The following is a 23,315-nucleotide window of genomic DNA, read 5'->3' as shown; positions in this document are numbered from 1 at the left end:
TGAAATAATAATTTCAGAATAAAACTTTATATTTATAAAATGTTATTTGGACTTTTTTTGACTATGTATTAAGAAATTGATACGTAATATTACAATAAAAAAAATGACTTTTATGTGGCTTTAATAAAGTGAGCATGCGCACTGCGCAGGCCTTTAGGTTTTTAGATTTGATGTCGACGTCGTGTGTTTGGCGTTCATAATTATTAACAGCGATTAAGGTAAGTGCTTTTAATAAACATATTGTCTATATTGCGCGGTTTTTTGAATTTATTTAGTCAAACTGATTACATATTTTAATTCTCCGTTTTTATGAAGACCGAACATAATGCAGCTGTTCGTTCGTGGCCAGACTTTGCACCCTGTTCATCTGAATGGCTCAGAGACTGTTGCCCATATCAAGGTTTGTTTTTTGTTTGTTATTCTGATAGCCCGCATCTTTATTTATAGTTAATTTAGAATCTTGAATGCGAAAACTAAAGAATTTAAATTGTTAATAACTACTTGTTTTTCAGGCTCAGGTCGAAGCCTTGGAGGGTCTGGCCTGTGATGAGCAGGTGATTTCTTTCTGTGGCGTTCCTCTGGAGGATGAGACACTGATTTGTCAGTCTGGGATTGAGGAGTTCAACACTCTTGAGGTCTCATCGAGACTGTTAGGAGGTAAAGATCAACTTTAATGCATTCTACCTGTGACTATTTATCACGCCACTGTTGTAGAAGATGGAGTGTCTGATGAATTACATTTGTTGTAAACTTCTTTTGTGCTGAAAATAGAAGCAACCACCGGCGGCGCCAGGGGGGGTCTTGGGGGGTCTCAAGACCCTGCCAAAAAATGCCTTGACCCCCCATTTGACCCCCCAGCCTCTTCCTGATTAAAAAATATATATATTCGGGATAAAGATCCAAAATGTTTCTCTTCAAACTACGCAGAACAATAATAAATAATAATTATTTCGACATTTATTCATACACTGAACCGAGAACCGTTTCTGTCGGACGCGTCCGATTCGAGAACCGATGAGCTGATGATAACTGCGCATGCGTGATTCAGCGTGAAGCAGACTGACACAGAGCGCATCTGAACCGAACTGATTCTTTTGGTGATTGATTCTGAACTGATTCTGTGCTAATGTTATAAGCGCGGGTAAACCAAAGGCCTGAATGAAGGGCAATCATCGCCAATGACGGCATTACATCGAGCGCAAAAGAACCGGTGAACCATTTTTTTTTCAGCTGGTTTATTTGATCGAATTGTCCGAAAGAACCGGTTCACTTGAGCACCTGCTCCTTTGCCCCTTAAGTGCCCTTTTGTCAAAGCAAAATTTCCTAGATTTTTTTTGGTAATAACATAAACTTTTGTGAATGCCTGCCCACGCCCAATCATAATATTAGTACAATTTATTAATAATAATTTAGCCGTAAATAAAATGACCAACATGAAGACCGTTCACCTGACTACGACCTCATCCAACCAGGAAGATTCCTCATGCTGCACGCGCATTTTTTAATTGCTAAAGGATATTTTCAACACCGTGGCAGCTGGTAAGTGGTGTTTCATTCTCAGCGAAGTGATTTTGGTGTTTATTTACTTATTATTATTTTACAAGAACGATGTTATGTGAGAACATGCAGATACGTTGTTTATATTGCTGTGTGTAGCCTGTGTAGAAGTAACACTAGTGTGCTGTTTGAGGGAGGAAAGTTTCACAGGCATCGAGGGGTCTGGTCTTTTTTATGTTATTTGAATAAACTTTTATTATATTACAGTACTTATTTATTTTTAACAAGTAAAAATAATTATCACAACACTGGTAAGGCTTATTCAAATTTTCTCATTCTCTGAATTATCATTATAAAAATAAAAACAATTCAGAAATGAATTAAAATATAATTATATTTTAAATGTGATGCAAATATTTTTTTCTACAAAAGCAACAGTGTTTACAACAGCAAGACCACTTTAGCCTGTAAACTCAATAATATCTATCTGGAAATAAATGTAAAAATATCAATGTCAATAAAAATGCATAATATACCTGACATGAAAGTGCAGTGTGAAGGAGATGAATAACAAATGTAGCCTGTCATTTGTTTACATTGCAAAGGTGTTTTTGTTGTTTAGTAGCAGAAATATGCAGTTATTAGCCATGTCCACTGTATTTTTTGTTGGTTTTCATGAGACCCCCCTTGAAAAGACCAGGACCCCCCCATTGCCCCCCCAATCAAAATTGTCTGGAGCCGCCACTGGAAGCAACTATAAATATTTATATTTGAGTAACTGGCTACCTTATGCATTATCTTAGTTTGGATGTTTTCATAAACATAACCTTTGGTTTCCACCCAAAGGCAAAGTCCACGGTTCCCTGGCAAGAGCAGGCAAAGTCAGAGGACAAACTCCCAAGGTGAGATGCGTGTCAACGATGTTCATATCACATAATATTTTTTTTAAAAATCATGATTTTGGGCATGCACTGGTTTACTGATATTGATCATTTCAGGTGGACAAGCAAGAGAAGAAAAAGAAAAAGACTGGCAGGGCAAAGAGAAGAATTCAGTACAATCGGCGCTTTGTAAATGTTGTCCCTACGTTTGGCAAAAAGAAAGGGCCAAATGCCAACTCATAATTTGCTTTTCAAAATGACTGTCAATATTCACTGCATTCTTTGGCTGACCAGTAGGACATTGCTGATGGGGGACACTGAATAACTTGGGTGAAAAAAAGAGGTTTTGTAAGTTGCAAATAAAAACATTTAATGAAATATGATTGAATCATGTGTCATTACATTTCTCACAGTTGTATGTCTTTGATAACACCGCTAGTGTGGTTTTGATGATTCATTCAAAAGTCCATGTCAATAGGAATACCAAACGCTGTGCTATTCTTGTCGCCTTGCCCACTGGATCAAAGATCACCATGAGCCCCCAGGCAGCCGAACCTAGGGAAAGGGTAGATAAGAGTCAGATCTGATTTCATGTCTCATAACACAGTGCATGGATGAGTTCACCTGCAGCAAACCACTGTGCCCATAGATGCGGGTCCATCTAGATGCATTACTTCCTGCCCTTGCATGCCCACAGACGCCCCTGAAACCAGCAGCCCTCTCCTGAGAGGTCTTGGCAGCTTTTTTTTTTAACAAGTGACATGATCTGTTTTCCAAATAATTTGGTAATATTATAAATGTCTATACAGAGAACTATCCACAAACTCCATTGTTATAAGTGAATTAGGGCTCAGTGGGAGAAATAGCAGGGGTGCGGCTAGCAATTTTGGGCCCAATGAAAGAATATGAGGTTGAACCCCCTACCACACCAAACATACACAATAATGCCTAAAGTACTGGGACCCCCCTTCTAATGAACAGGTTTGACTACTTCAGTAATGTCCACATGTACCTTTACAAATCCTAATCATGTAATGATTTTCTAGGGAATTGTGCACTGCTAAGTTTATACCAGTAGTTTGAACAGAACCCTTTATCACAACAATGCCTCTGTGTATAAGGTTAGGTAAAAAAAAAGATATTCAGTCAATGTGAAAGAACTTGATCAGCTGTTTGGATTTTCATTCTGACGGCACCTATTCACTGCAGAGGATCCAGTGGCGAGCAAGTGAAGTAATGTCAATTTTTCCAAATCGGTTCTAATGAAAAAAACTAATTTATGTACTGTACGTCATGGATAGCCTCCATTTTTTAATTACTTGATGAACAATATGAAGTTAAGTTAGGATAACTGAAGTTCGGGAGCAGGGCCACGCCTCAAACAATCACCTGACTTCCAAACCTCCATATATACCGGGCCACCTCATACCGCTCTGCTAGTCTCGTTCTCTCAAACCACCCTTCCCTCCCTTTCTCATCCATTCAGCCAACCTTATCCCATATTATATTTATATCAGGTTGTATCAGGGGGTCCTTATTGTCTGGCCTAAATATACGCTAGAGACGGTAACCCCACCCTGAGTCTCCCTGAGCCATCAATTCAAGATGCCCTGATCAACCTGACCATCATCCCATTCCCTCGACCCCTTCATCCTCTTTCTACTCTTCCCCAGTTGTATAGCTGGTTTGTGGCGTGGTTCTAGCTAGTGAATTCTTTAAATGTTGATATAGTGAAGAAGGTTGAGAACTCTGACACAGGACAGGCAAAAATCTACAGTTTATTGGAGTTTTGTGGATTCACGCATTTATCCAGCTACTTTTCATGCTAAGTTATCTGTACATTAGATAATCTAATGGTTCTCACCAAAAAATTATCTAAAGCTTTAATAAAGGGTCACTGGTGTCACAATGAAATGTAAAATGGGTCAAGTATTAATAATTGACTATATAACAGATCATCACTTAAACACAAATTAAGTGATGATCTGTAAAAACTGCTTTTTTTAAACACAACCGGCCATAAAACAGCTGAACTTAATTATACTGTCCACCAGATGGCTCTGACATACTATTTGGTCTTAATGTAGCTGTTCTAGTGTGTGTGTGTGTGTGTGTGTGTGTGTGTGTGTCTGACTCAGTGAAGGCTAGGTGGGTGTGCAGAAAGCACATAAGTGCAGATAATGTGTGTCCATCAGAGTCAAGGTGCAAAATAGATAGCTGTAACTGAAAGTATACATTAGTGTCCCTTTAAGCGACATTTTCTCAGCCTGAGCACATGTAGAGCTTTGTTCATCCCTTATAAAACATTACCATGGAAACCCTAGTTTCTGCATAAACACCACTGTTGCTACAGATAGGGATACTACAGCGGAGCTAAAATAACTTGCTATTATCCATAACTGCCACAAAGTAGACGCAATCACACACTGATTCTAAAAGTCTCTTATAACGAAGAAGATGTCATATTAATTTATTATGGTTTTACAGCAAAACCAGTCAGTGTTTAATTGGAAATTGTGGTATGAAAACAGAAATGGATTACATCCAGTACATCATAAGAGTCTAAAGGGATTCCCTTTAAGAAATGACTTTGCTGATAGTTTTAAATTAATACTATTTATTAGAGGTGTACCTTGGTTTTTAAGCCATGGTGTGGTATTTTTTCAGTACAGCAGGGAGAAAAAGAGACTCTACCTCTGGTTTTAAATAACAAATCTGGCATTACTGGCATGGCTGCAAAGCATTTACATCAGCACAAGTAGTTGTGTTGCAGTTTATGGTGCTTCCTCTTTGGGGTACAAAATATTTGAGCAAAAATTATATTTTAGTCAGAATTATGCTATTAAATAATTCTAGATAGATTTTGTAGCCTTTACTCTCTCATCACAGACACATGCAGGATTTTCAGGCAGATGTTGAACTTGTGAGCACAGATTCCTTCACCCTTCCTTCTCTGATTTCCAGACGCGCTTCACCTCTATCCAATATTTCTTCTGGCTGCGTTATTGCTTGAATATTTAATCGTTTCCTGCCTCTCGCACCCCCACACCCCCTCCTAATCACTCAGTCTATAATGACAGACACCTCTCAAGCCCCTGGCTGCCTTTCCTCTCTGATTGCTACAGTAACACTTGAGTCCTGCTTCTGTTGCCATGACACCCGTTTTTCCCGAAGGTGCACTGCTGATGACTGAAGGATGTTCGTGTCTGTGTGTATGTAAACTGTGTGCAGCGGTATGCGTGATATGTGTGTGTCTGTGCATTTTAAGATGTAGTGTGCCCTGGTCTGCTCTATTCTATAGTTTGTTATTTATTCAGTCCTTTCCTAATAACAGCGTTTAACAGTCCTCAACACCTGTGTGGTCCTGTGTGGGATTTCACAGCAGTGCGTCCAGTATGAATGCTAATCATGGCTCTGATGGCGTTGGCAACTAGAGCCCACTGACAGTCCTCTGCAGAATTTCCAACACTAATTCACACTTACAATTTGCGTATGTGTTGTTGTACATAAATCATCTGTGGAAAGAGGAAACGTGTGAGCGTGTGTGTTTAGATACTTGACTGTTTGTACTTCCCAAATGCAGAGAATGTCAGTTCTAATCGCATTATTAGTAAAACAATGTAAAACAGGTGCATATGTGCATAAACTTCTGCTTTATGCAAAAATGACCTTTCCAACTTGAGCTTAAATAGGAACATTGAGTGCTGTTTATAGTCTATTTATTCTGACTAGTGTATACTAACCATATAACATAAATTAAAGCTAATGAATTAAAAGGTTTTTTTTAATCAGTAATTTGTGTTTCAGTATGGTTCTGTAAAGAATGGCAAAAGGCTTTCTGGGATACTCGATTCTGATTGGTCAATCACACGTTTGCTGTCAAAAAAAGTTTACGTACTGACTTCTTAAATAAAGACTTATAGTATAAACTCTATAAAACATGCTAATAAATTGAAAATGTTGCAGGTAAGCAAAGCAGTATGCTTCTGAGAGTAATTTTGCATGGTTTTAGTAGGGTGCTTTATTGTAAGTTAAACATCTTATGAAATAATCAATTCTGATTGGTCAATCACAGCACAATGACCGCTAAATAAATGGAAATAAAATGCATATCACTATGCATTGTAATTTTAATTATTATTGAAAATCTATTTTAATGTATTTATTCATATATATAATATAGTATATGTGTGTGGATGGATGTATTATCACACACTGAATTCTCCCTGTTCACTAAGTCCTATCTCAGGTGACATTAGTGTCCAAGTCATCTCTAAACTATCTTTATTCTTTCAACCGAATTTATCATTCTAACTTTTAGTTCTCACACACTGTTCTAATTTGAAGCTCTTTTCAACCCTAACTTTAAACCTCATCTTAATTCTGATAAGGTTCACCGTACTGAGATTTGCACTGATGCATTATTCATATCTCCCACTGTGTTTCTTAATGTTCTGTCAGTCTTTTCATCATATTGTGGCAATGACTCTTCCAATTTTAGGGAGATGTTCTCATGCATTCAACAGCACCGACAGGCTTTCTAGACCAAATTATGCCATTTGCTGTTCATTCATCATTGACAAAAGGCATCTTAAGTGGTATAAAGAAAGGGTTAACTTGCTGATCCTACAACATTTCATTTCCTTCAGATGGAAAACCTTGGTGATTTGAAAAGCAGCTCTTCAAAAAGAGAACCATTTCTATACAAGTGTAGCTGTCTCAGTCTGTGTGTGTGTGTGTGTGTGTGTGTGTGTGTGTGTGTGTGCGCGCACGCGCGCGCGTGTGTGTGTGTGTGTGTGTGTACCAGCAGCTTGTCTGTGGCTCACTCATGTTTCAAACTTATCAATTGTAACCAGTTTCCATAGCAACATCTCTAAAGAGGTGAATAGAGAGGGAGAGAAAGAGCAGAAAGAGAAATAGACTTGGCAATGGAGTATGTGTGATTACATGCATGTTTCTGCATGCGTTGCACATAAACTACACCTGCTGCTCTTTGATAAAAATGTATGTTTAAAAAACTGATTTATTTTTCACTGTAATTTTTATGTTATTTATTTGTCTATACTCTGTACCATCTTCCTGTTCCATTTTCATACCAAATTGCTTTGGCAAAGGTTTCAGCTGTGCGGCCATGTACAGAAAACCTATTTTGGACAGGCTTTTTGGTTTTGAATTTCAGCAAGCAAGAGAGAGAAAGAGAGAGACAGAGAGAGAGAGACAGAGAGAGAGACAGAGAGAGAGAGAGAGACAGAGACACACAGAGAGAGTGAGAGAGAGAGAGAGAGAGAGAGAGAGGCAGAGAGAGAGAGAGAGAGAGAACCTAACATAAAATGCATTTCATTCTTTTTGTGTCTCCATGGCAACCAAACTGTGTTAGCCTCTTATTGACTCAAGTGCACTCACACTTTCTCTGTCTCTCCTTTTCATTATCGCTCTTTCACATTTACTTTTGCTTTAGACTTGCAAGAATGTGCTCAAATTCTTTCTTTCATTATTTTCCTTGATCTTTCCTAGCTCTGACCTTCATTATTTGCCTTGATCTTTTTTTTCTTCTTATCACAGTTTAATCCCTTTTCAATTTATTTATTTCTTTTTTGGTGGAATTCAATTACCACCTTTTGCGGACCAGCTTATTTTTAATAAAAATCCCCTCTCTCATTTCAACATTTATAAAGATTGCAACATGTTGTAATTGATCAAATTATACTACCACTCAAAATTTGGGGTTTGGTAAAATTTTTTAATGTTTTTGAAAGCAGTTTCTTATGCTTACCAAGGCTTTTTGTATTCCTTGGCATAGATAAATTTTCTGAATCATTACTCCTTACGTCTTCAGTTTCACATCATGATCCTTCAAAAAAAAATTCTAATACACTAATTTGCTGCTAAAGAAAACATTTCTTATTATCAGTATTGAAAATAGTTGTGCTGTGTAATGTTTTGTAAAAAAAAAAAAAAAAATCAGTATTCTTTGAGTAGAACAGATTCAAAATAGCAGCATTTGTTAAAATGTTAAATATATATATATATATAAATATATATATATATATATATATATATATATATATATATATATATATATATATATATATATATATACTTTTTTTTCTTTATACAACTTTTGTCACTTCTGATCAATTTATTGCATCCTTCCTGAATAAATGGTTAAAAAAATATAATTTTTTTTTCATATATTTAAAATCAACAAACAAACTTTTTTTTTTTTGCAACATTATTTTATTAGAACTTGTGTAATTGCTTTTGGAGTATTTAAGATATTTGGTTGTATTCAACCGAATACAGACCTCGACGTTACCAAAGGTGCTGTAGCGTACATTAATGAATCATGTATAAAAGACATAATCATGCAGGTATTCTTAAATGTAGATACTGCATGTGAACTAATATTAATCACAAAAAGACATTCAGTGATGACGCCTGTAATGAAGACCCAGTCGGTTGTGTCTCGACCCACATTCCTGTGCTAATAGCAGTTGTCCAGGACATATATTCACATTTTTGAGGGTACATCAAGTCAAAGCCAAGATGGAAAGAAGGCCCAGGAGTTCGAACCAGATCGGAAGTGTTGCTAAAAAAGCATTCAGACTGTGTTGTTATCAAAATTTTAAGTGTAATACAAAGCCGTTCTAGCTAGTGCAGCAGCTCAGGAGAGATATGCTTGGCCACTCTATTCATCTACGAAGCTAGAACTACACACTGTTTAGTTAAATAATCATTAATCCACTTGTTTAGCAGACTGATGGACATAGCACAACACAGGAACTCCAGGTGACGCAAACTGAGAGGCCCTATGATACACAGAACAGAGCGGCATTAAATGTTTTATAGCCTTGACAACACAGAAGATTGCCTGAAAAGTTTGTATATGATGTGAGACCGTCGTCGTTGTCATGACAACATCATCAATCTGTTTCCCAAAGCATCATCTGCATCACGGCCTGCTGTGTTCGGCTGTCTCACGCACGTCAGCCCACTCGACACAAATAAGTCTTCCTTTGTTGTTTGCTACAGTTCATCTGTCGGCATTCCAAAAGTGCTTTTATGATTTGTCACAGTCTATCGAGTATTTGCACTCCGGCAGAGGTCGGGGTCAGAACTCTCTTCCCACCGGTACGGCCCGTCCTGCACGCCCGTCTCAATTAAGAGTCTGCCGCTCTGCTTGACCACTCATTCTCACCGCAGCCCATGATGGACGAACCCCGAAAAATAGGGTGTCAGTACTCAGATGTGACGCTGCTCAAACAGTTTCTCCGGTTTGTGTTCTCATTGGTTGATTTGCTTCGAAATGTCTTTGTAAACGTCACCATCAGATTTGACGTAAAAATATACTTCTTGTGCGGTTGTTTAAGGACACTAATAGAACTACCCTGACCGAACTGCAACAACTGAGCCATATATTCATAATTTAATCAATTATTATGTTGTACCTCAACATACAGGGCACATTTATCTACCACAAATACTGGATTAGCAAATACTTAGCAGTTATTAAATACTTTGACATAAGTTATCTGAAGAAAAAGACGTCGCAACAAAGTCCACGGTCTACTGATGTAAAATTTAAGGGAACACATTCTGTAATGGCTTCAGTAGCACGTTATGTGTCTCTTCTTAGAGTTTAAGAAGAACCATTTGATACTATGAGCAGCGGAAATTTTCAGCAGCCCTTGAGAAATTCAATGGTGTTACAAAACATCTACACTGCCTGAGCCTTTTGTTCACCGTATTTCTCTCTGTCTGTCGCACTCATTTTCTTTTGGTCCATCTCTCCACTTGTTTTTTTTTTGTAATGACAGTGATTGAGGCAGCTTAACATTGATGGCTTTTAAATGCCTCCTTGTCCTCAGCTTTTTCTACATCTGTCCATCATCCACCCCCACCCAGGAGATCTGAGGAGGAGCTGAACAAGGTTTGCGGATGAGGGAGAGGAGAGCGCGACATAGTTCGGTCCTTATTCTGTCGTTTTTCTCCTTTCTTTCGCAATCGTCCGTCCTTCATTTGATCACTTAAAAGCTGACCAAAGCATACACCATACTGCAAAAGATAGAGAGAGAGAGAGAGAGAGAGAGAGAGAGAGAGAGATGAATTAAGGGAGATATACTAAACAAACTTTCACCATCTACTTCAAATTAAGAAAGACATTCTGGGACAAAGTCACATTATTCTTCAGAAATCATTCTAATATGCTCATTTTACATGAATGAGGAGGACTCACCTGTACAGATAGTAGAAAAAGGACACAAGGTAGAAGCCTAGCTTGCACCAGGACTCCTTTTGGCAGTAATTCAGAATATCTGCATTCATCACACTCACTGGATCATACATAACCTCGGACCCATCTGCAGGACGGTGGAAAAACCTGAGGGAGAGAAAATGAGAGAGGGGGAATTGCTATAGAGACCCATTTTGAAATTTCAGTGAAGTAGATGTGATTGAAAATTATTACCTCCAGAGGTGATAGAGGAGCAGGGGGATGTTAAGGCCCAGAGTTACCCACTCCCCTGCACACATGAACATCAGACAGAACAACCCGTGGATGGAATACTCTGGAACCACCAGCTGGGGGTGGGGGGGATAAAACACAGTTAAGGACAGTTTCAAGTATTCGTCATGTTTGAAAGCATGAGTTCAGTTATTCCTCATAAGTATCTTTTGCACATTCAGTTCTGACTCTTAATGTGTGTGTGTGAAAAATTGAATACATGAGTGTGCCTCCAAGTACAGAGCAATAAAAGCAAAGGGGGTGAGATTTAAAAAGAGATATAATGATACCATTTTCAGGAAGTAGGTAATTTAGTGGTTCTTTAGGAGATACAGAATGTTTTAACACAAGGGGTTTCAATCAGGGGCCCGGTGACCGATATTCTGGGGTCTATGGGAAAGTATTTAAAATTGTATTGTCATGGCATTTCTACCTATTAAAGTATTGTTGCACGATGCATGCATGATAGCTTTTTTAATGTTTATTTTAAAGAAGTCTCTTACTCTCATCAAGGCTTCTATTATAAATTTCAGTGTCACATGGTCCTTCAGAAATCTTTCTAATATGCTGATTTGCTGCTCAAGAAATATTATTTTTGTGGAAACCATGATACATTGTTTTTTCTAGGATTCTAGAAAGCTGATAAACTGAATGCATCATTGCAGAATAAAAGTAATAATTTCTTTCAAAAAAAAAAAAACTCCACTGACCCCAGACATTTGAATGATAGTGTACATCAGCACTTTATTAATATCAGCCGATATTAGACATTTTATAATTTATTTGAATATCCATTTTTCATACTGTGTATTGTAATGTTTTTTATAGTTTTATCTTTTTTATTTTATTCTTTATTTTTTTTACCAAATAAGGGTATCAGCAATTGTATCACAATTGCACAATCAATGCATCTCTCACTGTTTTATAGGGCTTCTCTTGCATGTCCTGCCACAATTTCACTCACCCTTCGAAGGAGGTTGCAGATTCTTTCGATGTTCAATATTCTTTCCCTCTGAGGAAAAACAGAAGAACGCAATATGATTTTTAACAGCACACTCTGACTGTAGACTTGGATGTATAGCTCTGCGTGTGTTCACATATGTGCATGTATGCCGTCTCGGTGTCTCTGAAACCTGCTGTTCACAGTCGGGAGAGTGATGCTGAGTAGTTTGTGCTGTGTGAAAGGAATCGTGATCTAAGAAAAGCCTCACCGCTCTCGTGGGGTTGCTCTGATCGATGGGATTTTTGAAGTCTGTGCGCAGCTCATCAAAAGCAATAATCTTGAGAAGAGACAAACAGAATTCGTGTTACATGAGCATTTAAACAAAACCACTGGAGATTTTGGAGGTTAGAGACGATGTAGGAGGATTGTACCATCTGTGGCCCTTTTTATCTTTAACTTTTCACATTCTGTAGCTATTCCTACAGCTTCATGCTATGTTCTCCCCTCTTTTCTTTAACCCTTTATAGATCCATATCTCCTGCCATCCTCTCACTTCTTTCTCTGTAAACAGATGCAGTTGCTATGGTGATCGAATGAGCCCCTAAGCAGGCGTCATGGTTGCTATAGAAGTGAGTTCACATTCTTATTGGCTGAGAGCCTTACAAAGATAGGGGGAGAAGAAGAGGAAAGGGGGATGGAGTGTCAGAACCAAATTACATATTGATAAGCATTCTCAATAACATGGTTTCTCGCCGGCATGCTCTCATACACAGACTCTCAGCCTCCCCCACACTCTGTCTCCATACTCTCTCGATCTCTTACATACATTCACACACACACACTCACACCAAATGACTCATGTTTAGAATCTCTCCCACTCCTGTCATTAGTCAATGCTCAGTCATTTCAAGTCTGTTTCTTAATGGCCTTTTAAACGTCTTACAAGTAAGGTCTGCGGTCTTATGCCGATCTGAAAATATCCCTGACTTCTTGTTTGGCATTCAAGGGTTTGTGTTTTAGGTGTTGAAACCTCTGCTCTCTAGTGTTTTAGTGTTTCAGACAGATTTTTAACAGTTCTGGGCCATTGTGTTTTTCTGCTGTTGCCTTCTGCGAGAATGCAGCCTCTAATATGAAGAATACAGATGATGTTGAAGTCTCTGGCGGCGACTGTGCAAATTTCATTTGTGATTCTACAGACAGTGGGCTGGCACAGAACAACCACTAGAGTTCAAATGAGATGTTGACCTCTTCCTCTTCAGCGCGCTCTCTCTCTCTGTGTTTGTGTGCTTTGTGAATCTCACTAAAATATATCTAAGGCACATTACACCTCTAAATGAAAAGACGAAAAATAAGAAATTATAAATATATTTATAATTATAAAATAATATATTTATTTAAATTATATATATTTTTTAATTAAGATGAATTCATACTTTTGAACCCACATCCCTAGAGAGTGTAAGCAGTTAGGAGAGTAGATGGATGTATAATATTTTGAAATATACATAATTTTTTTTATTATATATACTATATTAATATTATGGTAACATAATTTTCATGACATTTTCCCCTAATATTTTCCTGGCCGTAAAGCATCTAGACGTTGTAGTTTTTTATTCCTATTATTTTCAGTGGTGATTCTCATTATATTGTCATTAATTAAATCTTTTTTTTTTTTTTTTGTAGAACCTTTTTGTAAAATTAAAACTTCCAAAGTTAAATGCAGTACAACAAATACAACCATGATGTATGAATACATTTTTAAAACACATATTTATTTATATATTATATATAAATTCTTATATATATTTATACAGTATGGATAATTAATGGGCTTAATTGCTAAATGAAAATAAACATGCGATTTAAAATGAATGTGCTTAATATCTAAAATTATAGTCCTAAAAATATCCAAAGTTAAATAAAATTTCTTAATTTTTTTCCCCAGGTGTAATCATTCTTAAGGTTTTGTGGATTTACATTTACATTATTAACTGTATATATGTGTGTTTCTGTGCACATACACACAGGTATGCTCCCATCTCCTTCCTCCGTTTTTTTCTTCTGTATCTATCTATCTATCTTGTTCTTTAAATCATCAATCTATTAATAACTGCTGTGATTTGTATTCACCTCAAAGGATAAGGCCTCTTGTTAAGGCTGGGGAGACAGCTTGGACAGACACAAACCAGTCTCTGCACTCAAAAAACTGGCACGAACACACACACGCAGTCAGACACTTGGCAATGACATGGATGGCAATTGAAATGGAAGTGCGACAGAGTTACAGGTAACAGGAATTCATACAAATTCACATTCACGCAGTTAGGTCTAAAACCACAGACGTACCTGCCAGATGACGAAGAAGATGAGGGCAGCACACAACACGAGTGTTAACATGTAGCAAAAGGCCGCAAAGGTGAAGGCCATGGCTGTGCCAGCCAGCCTGACGGTGATCTGGGTCGAGAGAGGGCGAAGGGGAAATTTCCCCTGCTCTCTCTCTCTGTCTCTCTTTACACTCTCACCCTTTTCAAGGAAGTTACAAAGCACTTCCCTCTTCTTCTGTCTCTCCTCTTAAAGCTTGCGGTCCAGCTTAGGATGAAGTCGGGATAGAATAAGAGAGGAATCCTCTTGGTCTGGAGCTTCAGATATGAGGTGTCTAGCTGGTGATCCTCCTCCGCTGGCTGGAGCGTCTTGTAACGTGTGGCTGGACAATGTGTTTGTGTGTAATTCTTCCTCTCTGTCCACCTAAGATAACAGTTAGAGCTGTTTCCTCTTTTCAGCCTCTCTGCCGTCTCCTCTGTTCCTTCACTTTCTCTCCTTCTCCTTCTCTGTCTTTCTCTCTGATTGGCAGAAGGGGGTTTGTATGTATGTGGAGAATCGTCCCCTCCCCCGGCTCTAAGATTAGTGCTGTACACTGGGTCCACACACCTTATTTACAGTAGAACACCTTAAGAAATATCTTGTGGGCACATGGGAGGATGAATGTCCTCGGTATACATTCTGAAAAACAGACATTGATTCGAGTTACACTCTTAAAACTAAAGCTTCCAAACACATATATATATATATATATTTTTTACTATTATTTTTTTTTAAGTGTGAAGAATATTTGAATAATCTGTATTATAGAAAACTTTCATGCAATGGAAAAGTTCATCGATATTAAAGGTTCTGCATGAAACCTCTGATGTCAATGAAGAACGTTTATTTTTAAGAGTGTCTAAGTTATGGATGAATGTTTTTGGCCCAAACTCGACGAATGATTGTTTTACAATAATTACAATTAGACACATTTTAACTGCCATAGTGTTGTCATTTTAAACAATACCTGGACACATATGTCGACAGGTCTTGATCCATATTCTCTCTTAGAATAATTGACAGTTTCAAGTGCTGATAATTTGACATTATGGATTATAACATGAACCCATTGAACATTAAAAATGACTCCTTTAGACCAGAGCTAAAGCCACACTCCTGTGGCTTCAAAATGAGTCATTGAGACTGTAAGAAATTATTTTTACAAAAAAATAAAAATAATAAAAATAGTTTGAGTAGCTTGCTTAATATGATTTTTACAATTATATATTGAACTTATTATACAGAGTAATCTATTGCAGACATGTGCATTTCCAGCACTATTGCATTTATTTACAATTTTACTGATTGAAGATATAAGATTTGGCTGATGCATCAAACCAAAAAATTCAATTAAAATTAAAATGTCATAATTTTTGCATTTGCAGCTGTGTATGAATCCATAACAAAACTGTAATGGTGTTCAGTTCTTCTAAACAATGTAAACATGAATGAACAGAGACATTCAAAATGACAGTGCAGAATGGATGAATAAGTTAGCTGTGCTACATGACAGAATGAAAGAACAAGAGTATTTACCCGTGTTTTCTGAAGCAGCGGCGCAAGTCTGTCTTTGTCTGTCCTCTCTCCCCTCATTTTTCCTCCAATTAATCTGGGTCGACACCATGTCAGAAATCTCTGGTCTGCTTTGCTCTGGGTGTCAGTGTTGGTCCCATCACAGTCTCTCATTGGACGCTGGGTGCTCTGCAACCAGGTATAAAACAGCAGAGAGAAGCAAAATATGCATGAATGTGCTGGCCATATTTTTCTGTTTTATCTCATGCTTTTGATCCTGCGCAGCTTTCTGAAGTCTGATACTTAATTAACTTAATGTTCTTCTTTTTTCCCCCTTACCTATTTATCCTCCGCGTTCTCTCGCTTTCGTTCCTTCTCTGCCTCTCTCAGTTTTTTACGAATTGAAGCATTCCCTGCTGGTTTTTGATCTCAAAAGCAGAACCAATGGAAAAGCCCTTCTCTCTTATCCACATCTCTTTGATTAGAATTAAAATGTGATGTTATTACCTCTGATCGCTGTGCTCAACTACATTCAACAGTCTTCCCTCCCTCCATCCTTCTATTTTCTGCCATACTCTCTCATTCCCTGGAGAGATATGAGGGGGCAGAGGAAGCTTTTCTTCTTTGGCTTCCCTTGTTTGTCTCTCACTCTCTCTCTCTCTCTCTCTCTCTCTCTCTCTCTCTCTCTCTCTCTCTCCCTCCCTTTTTTATTTTCTTACTATCTCTCTCTGATACAATGTTATCTTCTTGAAAGTGCGTTTCTGTCACTGCAGGAGGGATGAAGTAAGGTTTGATTCTATCTTTTTCTTTTTAGTCAAATCTGCAGTCATGTCTTCAAAGATTATGAGTAGAGAAGAGTCTAAGAGAGTTATTTTTTTTTCATTCGCAATGTTTTTTTTCCCCACAGAGTTCTAAAAATTCCATGAAATTCCATGATTTTATTATAATACTAATATTAATAATAGATAAAAACTTATTAGTGTACAAATATCTTAAGTGAGGTATTTAGAGTTTAACATAAATGCTCATTCACATTTCAAAACATTAGAAAATTTTAAACATTATGTTCCATTATGTTTCTTTTGTATTCATAATCAAAGTATGCTTAATTACAATCAACAAACCTAATTCTTTTTCCAGTTTTTCCATAACTGTAGAAAACCTGCATATAAAAAATGTCTATAGTAATATCTCACACCTTTGAATATGTCTGGGTTCTCTGCCACCTCATTTAGACAGTGTCAAATCCATTTCCAGTGAATACTCCCTGGGGAATTTCTTTTTCTTCTCTCATTAGCTGTTTTCAAATCATCCCCACAATGTCTTCATCTTTGTTTATAGTGTTCTTTAAAGCGTGCAAAATACTGAAACTTGATTGACATGCTCCCCAGGGAGAAGAGACTGAATCATTCCGACATTAAGGCTTTATAAAAGATTTGCTTTTATAGCTTACATTACTGCAGCAATATAGGCAGCATTCTCTGTTTTTCAGGAAGACATACAAATATCATCAAGTCAAGTTGAGCTTTATTGTGATTCTGCTACATGTGTGGACTTACATGGAACAAAATGTCTTGCCTCACACGACTTTGTATCCTAAAGCACATACAACACCTTTGACAGATATTTTGAGCATGCTATGTGGGTGCTCTTCTAATGGAGTCCAAGAGTACCATCTGGTGGATTCTCCTATACTCTGAAAGTCTCCTCTCTTCACTGTCCTTTATAAAATGCTATTTAGGGGAACCCCAACTGATTTTAGTTACTTAAAGGTACAATTTGTAAGATATTTGAAGTAAAATATCCAAAAACCACTAGGCTAGGGTTATATATATATTGTCCAGCTGATTACTAACAATATCTCTAATGTTTTCAACTACTTGTAAATTATGAGAAAATTCCCATTCTAAACAGTGACACGGGGCAGTGCAGTCGCCTGTCAATGACGTTTGTTACCTTTTGTTACCGCCTTTACTGACGTAGAAACCACATGACAACTGTGTCGTGGACAAATGCGGAAGTAGCTTCGCAACAAACTTCAACTAGAAAGAGATGACGATCTCGCTTGTGTTTTATTCGACAGAGTTGTTTTTTGAGTTGTTTTGATTCATATCTTTACAGAAAACGTATGCTATTATAACGATCAACAAGATTAGTATTATGGGGCATAATACCCATCTGACCCATCTGATCCATAGTCTGATCGCGTCTTTGCATTGACTTTGTATGTAATCTACTCGCGCAAATCGTTGAACTCACGTTAAATCCATGATTTATCTTCCCGTCTGATTGATGCCCGTCAGCGGTTGGGTAGAAGAAAACAAATCCCATCATCCCACGCTCCTTCTTAGCATCATCAAACCACGCAATTTTTATTGTTTTGGTAGTGCGCCCTCTAGTGGTAGGTCCTACAACCTGTACCTTTAAGTGTTGATATGTGTTTTAGATTAATATATATTTATATATATTTAATCTGTGATCAATTATAATCTATTACAAATAAATAAAGGATTGTCTGCAGATATTTTCTGAAAATAATTCTTATTTTTGCAGTTCCATTTGGTGGATCTAATTTCTTATAGCTGTGGTTCTTAGCCAGGGGGCCAGGGCCCACTAGGGGGCCCCAAAACACTTCCAAGCAGATGACTAAACATTATTCAAATAAACCAAAACAAGGTTTAAAATCATTCTTATTTTAATTTGTTCCCTTAACAACTGACATTTTTATTTAAGAACCAGGGTTCACGTGATTTCGGATGACTTTTAAACGAGTGATTTCTAGATTTAGAAAAGTAATGTACATGTAAATAATAATAATAATAATAATAATAATAATAATAATAATATATTTTATTAAGAATAAACATATAATAGTTATTGGGTAGAAATTGCTATTAGTAGAAAAAAACGTCATTACAAAGTAGAAATGTCATGTAAATTCATTGGTAATAAAAAGTTATTTTTTACCATATAAAAATAATGATTTTATTTTAATTGTTTTAATATATAGTCACACTTATCTGTAAATTAGCTACTATGTCTTTATAGCAGAGATATCTGAAATAAAGGGAGACTTCACAAAAAAAGAAAAACGAAGAAGAAGCTACTTCATGTTGTTATAAAACATGTCTGGCTTACTTTCTTCCATGGAAGACATCCCTAACATTCTTTGCCTAGAAAGTCCCTTTCCTTGCTTATATCTAATATATTTTCTTTTTTTAAAAAAGAATGAAAATTATAGGATAAACAACTGTAGTAGCCTACATGTAATCGCATGACAACATTCTGAATCTCGCACTGGTGTTTAGCGTCAGTTGGGAACGGAACCAAATGTCCTTAGGTTGCGCGTTACACCCGGACGTAGTTGTGTGCGACAGTAACGTGGAGATCTGTTTTTATTAAGTCAGTAAATCCACTATCTCTCGGTTTCTTTCAAATGGCTGCTAAAAGCCAAATATGCTCAATATGGCTCGGGTCTGAAACTGGAATATTAAAAGGTAAATGTATTTCCCGTCTCTTTGTCGACATATTGTACACTTTTATGGCTGGATAGCTAGCCATGAATGGTACACGTGAGTTGGCACCACATATCTGCCTTTTAATTTTCTTGAGGTTCACTGAACTAATGATTTGTTGTCATCCAAATTTCATCTCAAGGGGTAAGTTTAACCAAAAAGCAGGCGTTTAACTTTTGTGAGATGAGCTGCTTGAGTCGAGATCAGGAGGTGTGTGTGATGGCGTGGGGAGACCCTCACGAGTCAGAGGTGAGGAAGAGAGAGAGAGAGATCTGGAGGAACAGACTTCATCAGCATGATCTGGTGACTGACAGACACTGTCTATATGTGTGTATCTTTGCAGGTGTTAGTGGGCAGTGTGAACGGCACTGTGAAGACTTTCAGCACAGACAAGGGAATCTTCACAGCGAGCAGAGAGTGTGGAGATCCTTCACAGGGCAGATTCACAGGACTGGCTGTCACTGACAGGTGCTTATTCTCGTCTCTGCAGGGGCTGATGAAGTACTGGAAGTTTTGTTGGTTTGCTTCGATGTACTGTAGGAATTAATTACTTTCTTTCCATCTTTTTCAGTTCAATGATTACATGTGTGGAGTCAGGACTGCTGAAGGTTTGGAAGGAAGGAAGCACAGAAACCGTAAGGCAGTGTGATTTCAGTTTACTAAAGTGTGGTGTGCTATATTTAGTTTATTTATTTATTTTTTTATACATGCACTTGTATGGTCTTATATTAATAAAAGAAATGCTACTTGAAATATTTGTGCTTTTAAAAATTTATATGTCACAATGCAGGACTTTCACTAAATCTAAAATGTAAAAAATCCTGAAAAAATGAAAACAACATTAATATATCTGCATCTAGAAATTAATCCCTGCAGATTCAGGATCAAAAAGTAAAAAACTTTACAACAATACCAAAGTTTACAAACAACTTTAGTATTGTGTAATCTGTATAAATAGATATTTATATTCATCACTTGATTTCATTTTCTTGTTACTGTGATAAAGCAGATAGAGTAGACATTAGGCTCCCTTTCAGTACAGTACATTAAAAGGGATTTTGTCCCCATAATATAAACCCACAAACAGCTCAATATCACATAAAAGCAAAATAATATAACATTTTAACTGTCATTTATCACTGTATTTTTTATATATATATATATATACTATTGTAGGTCAGAAGAGGGGTATGACTGTTTAAAAGAAAAGGGAGGAGATGTTTTATTGTTTTATAAGTGACCCAACATTGATTATTTTACTTGTTTATTATATAGCTAGTAGCATAGTAGCACTGCTTTTACTATTTAAATTGTAGATTAGGTTTTTTATTCTATATTTTTTTGTCTCTTAAGATAAATGTGTACTTAAATCTCAAACAACCTTATCTGTCTCTGTTCTTAGGTTGAGGTAAATGTTGGAAATGGAGTATGCAGAATGCAACAGAACCAATCACAGCGCCATCATGTGGCTACAGGGGGTAAAGAGAACCCACTGAAAGTCTGGGATCTAGAGAGACCAGATAAGCCAATATTCACAGCCAAAAATGTAAGGAAAAAGGAGGGGGGAAATACCTTACCTTTTCAACCCCGGTAGTTTATTATTTCTGTGTTTCAAGCTTCTTTCTTTCTTCTCTGATCTATCAGGTTGCTCATGACTGGTTGGATATGCGAGTGCCCGTGTGGGTGAGAGACATTGGCTTCATCCCAGATTCAGATAAAATAGTCACATGCACTGGACACCATCAGGTTTGTCTCTACTCTGGCTTTTTCCATTTGTGTTGTCTGCAGTAATTTAGCACGTTATCTATACTGGACACATTTATTCCATCTGCAATAAAATTATTTACTTTATAAATATCATATATCTGAATTTTTTGTTTACAGTGAGCTCCTGAGTTTATGTACACTATCATTCAAAAGATTGTTGACAGTAAGATTATTTTTTTTTTTGCATTTTCTTGAAAGTCTCAAGACTGCATTTATTTGAAGAAAAAAAAATTGTTTAAACAGTAATATTGTGAAATATTAATTCAACTTAAAATAACATCTTGAATACATTTTAAAATGTAATGTATTTCTTTGTAAGATTCTTAATTTTGAAAGCTTAATGTTTTTGTGGAAACACATTTTTTCAAGATTTTTTGATGAATAGAAAGTTCAAAAGAACATCATTTATTTAAAACCATGTCTTTGCTGACACTTTTTTTTTAAGGTAGTAATTTCTTTTAAAAAATCTTACCACAAACTTTTGAAAGGTAGTGTATTTCTGCATGTACTGGCTTATATTTAATAGTAACGAAAGATTCTGAAATATATTGTGAGCTAATCACCTTTTTCAGCTTGTCCCTAACCCTTTGCTATTGTATTTATTTACGTCGTTCCTTTGTGTTTTAAGGTAAACGCCTGTGATCAAACATGACTAAAAATATCTGTTCTGCTCCTCCTCCGTCAGGTGCGTGTGTATGACCCCTCGACGCCTCAGAGAAGGCCGGTGTTGGAGGCTCAGTTCGGAGAGTACCCGCTCACAGCACTCTCTCTTCCTGCCAGCCAGGGCACAGTGGTCGTGGGCAACACTCACGGGGAGCTCGCCATCCTTGACCTCCGGAAAGGTAAGCAGTAGGTGGATGCTCCATTTATTTTGTTCTCTTAGGCAGCCTTGGATCTGAACTGATTGAAGCTCAATCGCTTAGGGTTTTTTGTCCTGGATCTGTGTGTGTTCCAAGTATAAAGGATGTATTTGGCCAGGCGTTCTCCATATATGCGCTGTAATATTATTGAACTCCTGAGAGTTTGGTTTTGTCTGACCCCATTTTCTTCTCTCTCTGCCTGCAGGGCTTGTGTGTGGGTGTCTTAAGGGTCTGGCAGGGGCAGTGCGGGGGCTGCAGTGCCATCCTTCCCTCCCATTGGTGGCCTCTTGTGGTTTAGATCGTTTTCTGAGAGTACACAGCCTGGAGGACCGGTCCTTACAGCACAAGGTACGAATGCACAAGAAATCAGGTTTCTTTCTCTATTCTCCCTGCAATTCATCTCTTTTATTCTCTCTGCAGATTTCTGCATAGCACCTCTCCTCTTATATTTCCAGCTGATTGCATGTACCATATAATCAGAAGTGCCTCCCACTCACTGTTGTGTTTGTATAAATGCACTTATTTTCTCTATGCAGGTATATCTGAAGTCACGACTCAATTGCGTACTGCTGTCTAGCAGAGAACTGGAGGTAAGCAGTGGTTCAGTGTCAGAAAGAGCATAATTTTAATGATTCGCTTTTATGCAACTGCCTATCAACAGTAACGACAATGGAAGTTGCTTTCTTGCAGAAGATTTTATACTGCATCCTAATGACTATTTATGTGCCTTTCTCGTATAGTCATCAAATGCTGATGTTAGTGGAGATGTAGAAGAGGTGAAAGCAGAGGAAGATGAGGTTTGGGATACCATGGAAACAGTGACGGAGAAGGCAAAAAAGAGGGCCGCCCAGAAAGACGAAGCAACTGTTACTGGAGTAGATGGAAACAAAGAAAAAAAAGCTAGTAAAAAAAAAAAAGTGATGTAAAGTGATTTCTACTGGACATTTTTATAATTTTATACACAGTTTATCATGTCATCAGTAAAGCTGCATCAGCAGTGGCCAAGAAGAAACTTAAACCTGAGAGACTGACTGTATAATATGGATATATATTAATAGGTGCAGATCGTTATTTTTGCCCATAAAGTGAATTTACAAATGAGATTATCTAAAATGTGATATTCAAATTACATTTTAAATGTGTAAAAAAAACTCAAGTTTATGTGAAAACGATCACTGTATTAAACACAATTTAATGAAGAGTCTGTATATCATAAACACAGAATCTTTCAAAAACATGTTTTCATCGTTTTCTGGCAATCAACTGACTTGATTTAACATGTATCACTAAACTGGCACACATATTAGTACTGTGCACTTCAGAAAATATTTCCTACAGAAGTTTTATGTTAAAGCCTCTACAATACTACTTTATGTGAAGTTAAAATTCTCCCCACGTCCTATTTGTAGTATCCTTTTCATAATTATTTTATTTTTGTTTTACTGAGACAAGAATAGAAACTTGAATCTGTGC

The 23,315-nt window shown here is 37.1% G+C and overlaps 3 protein-coding genes and 1 long non-coding RNA gene across 4 annotated transcripts; 2 read left to right on the top strand and 2 right to left on the bottom strand.

Annotated features, from left to right (window-relative positions):
* Positions 1 to 105: 105 nt before the first annotated feature.
* On the top strand, positions 106 to 2,744 carry LOC113076137 (ubiquitin-like protein FUBI). Its single transcript, XM_026248807.1, has 5 exons — positions 106 to 218; positions 316 to 400; positions 513 to 657; positions 2,344 to 2,399; positions 2,496 to 2,744. Exons 2-5 carry the CDS (start codon positions 326 to 328, stop codon positions 2,619 to 2,621), a joined length of 402 nt encoding a protein of 133 aa, XP_026104592.1. The 5' UTR covers positions 106 to 218; positions 316 to 325; the 3' UTR covers positions 2,622 to 2,744.
* Positions 2,745 to 10,186: 7,442 nt separating this feature from the next.
* Positions 10,187 to 14,460, bottom strand: LOC113076128 (protein cornichon homolog 2-like). The gene is made up of 6 exons (XM_026248801.1): positions 14,174 to 14,460; positions 12,093 to 12,161; positions 11,846 to 11,893; positions 10,846 to 10,958; positions 10,615 to 10,758; positions 10,187 to 10,433 (listed from the first exon to the last, which is right to left on the bottom strand). The coding sequence occupies exons 1-6, from the start codon at positions 14,252 to 14,254 to the stop codon at positions 10,406 to 10,408; spliced, it is 483 nt and encodes a 160-aa protein (XP_026104586.1). The 5' UTR covers positions 14,255 to 14,460; the 3' UTR covers positions 10,187 to 10,405.
* Positions 14,461 to 14,637: 177 nt separating this feature from the next.
* Positions 14,638 to 16,312, bottom strand: LOC113076130 (uncharacterized). Its single transcript, XR_003281116.1, has 3 exons — positions 16,040 to 16,312; positions 15,725 to 15,889; positions 14,638 to 14,827 (listed from the first exon to the last, which is right to left on the bottom strand). It is a non-coding gene; the product is annotated as an uncharacterized LOC113076130 (long non-coding RNA).
* A 2,724-nt stretch (positions 16,313 to 19,036) lies between these two features.
* On the top strand, positions 19,037 to 23,134 carry LOC113076127 (WD repeat-containing protein 74-like). Its single transcript, XM_026248800.1, has 10 exons — positions 19,037 to 19,197; positions 19,358 to 19,464; positions 19,559 to 19,683; positions 19,787 to 19,850; positions 20,618 to 20,761; positions 20,860 to 20,961; positions 21,668 to 21,824; positions 22,048 to 22,190; positions 22,379 to 22,432; positions 22,583 to 23,134. Exons 1-10 carry the CDS (start codon positions 19,137 to 19,139, stop codon positions 22,766 to 22,768), a joined length of 1,143 nt encoding a protein of 380 aa, XP_026104585.1. The 5' UTR covers positions 19,037 to 19,136; the 3' UTR covers positions 22,769 to 23,134.
* Positions 23,135 to 23,315: the final 181 nt, after the last annotated feature.

The sequence above is a fragment of the Carassius auratus genome, unplaced genomic scaffold, assembly GCF_003368295.1.
Source record: "Carassius auratus strain Wakin unplaced genomic scaffold, ASM336829v1 scaf_tig00019010, whole genome shotgun sequence".
NCBI lineage: Eukaryota > Metazoa > Chordata > Actinopteri > Cypriniformes > Cyprinidae > Carassius > Carassius auratus.
Note: the sequence above shows the minus strand (reverse complement) of the source record. Positions and strands in the feature narration are given on the sequence as shown.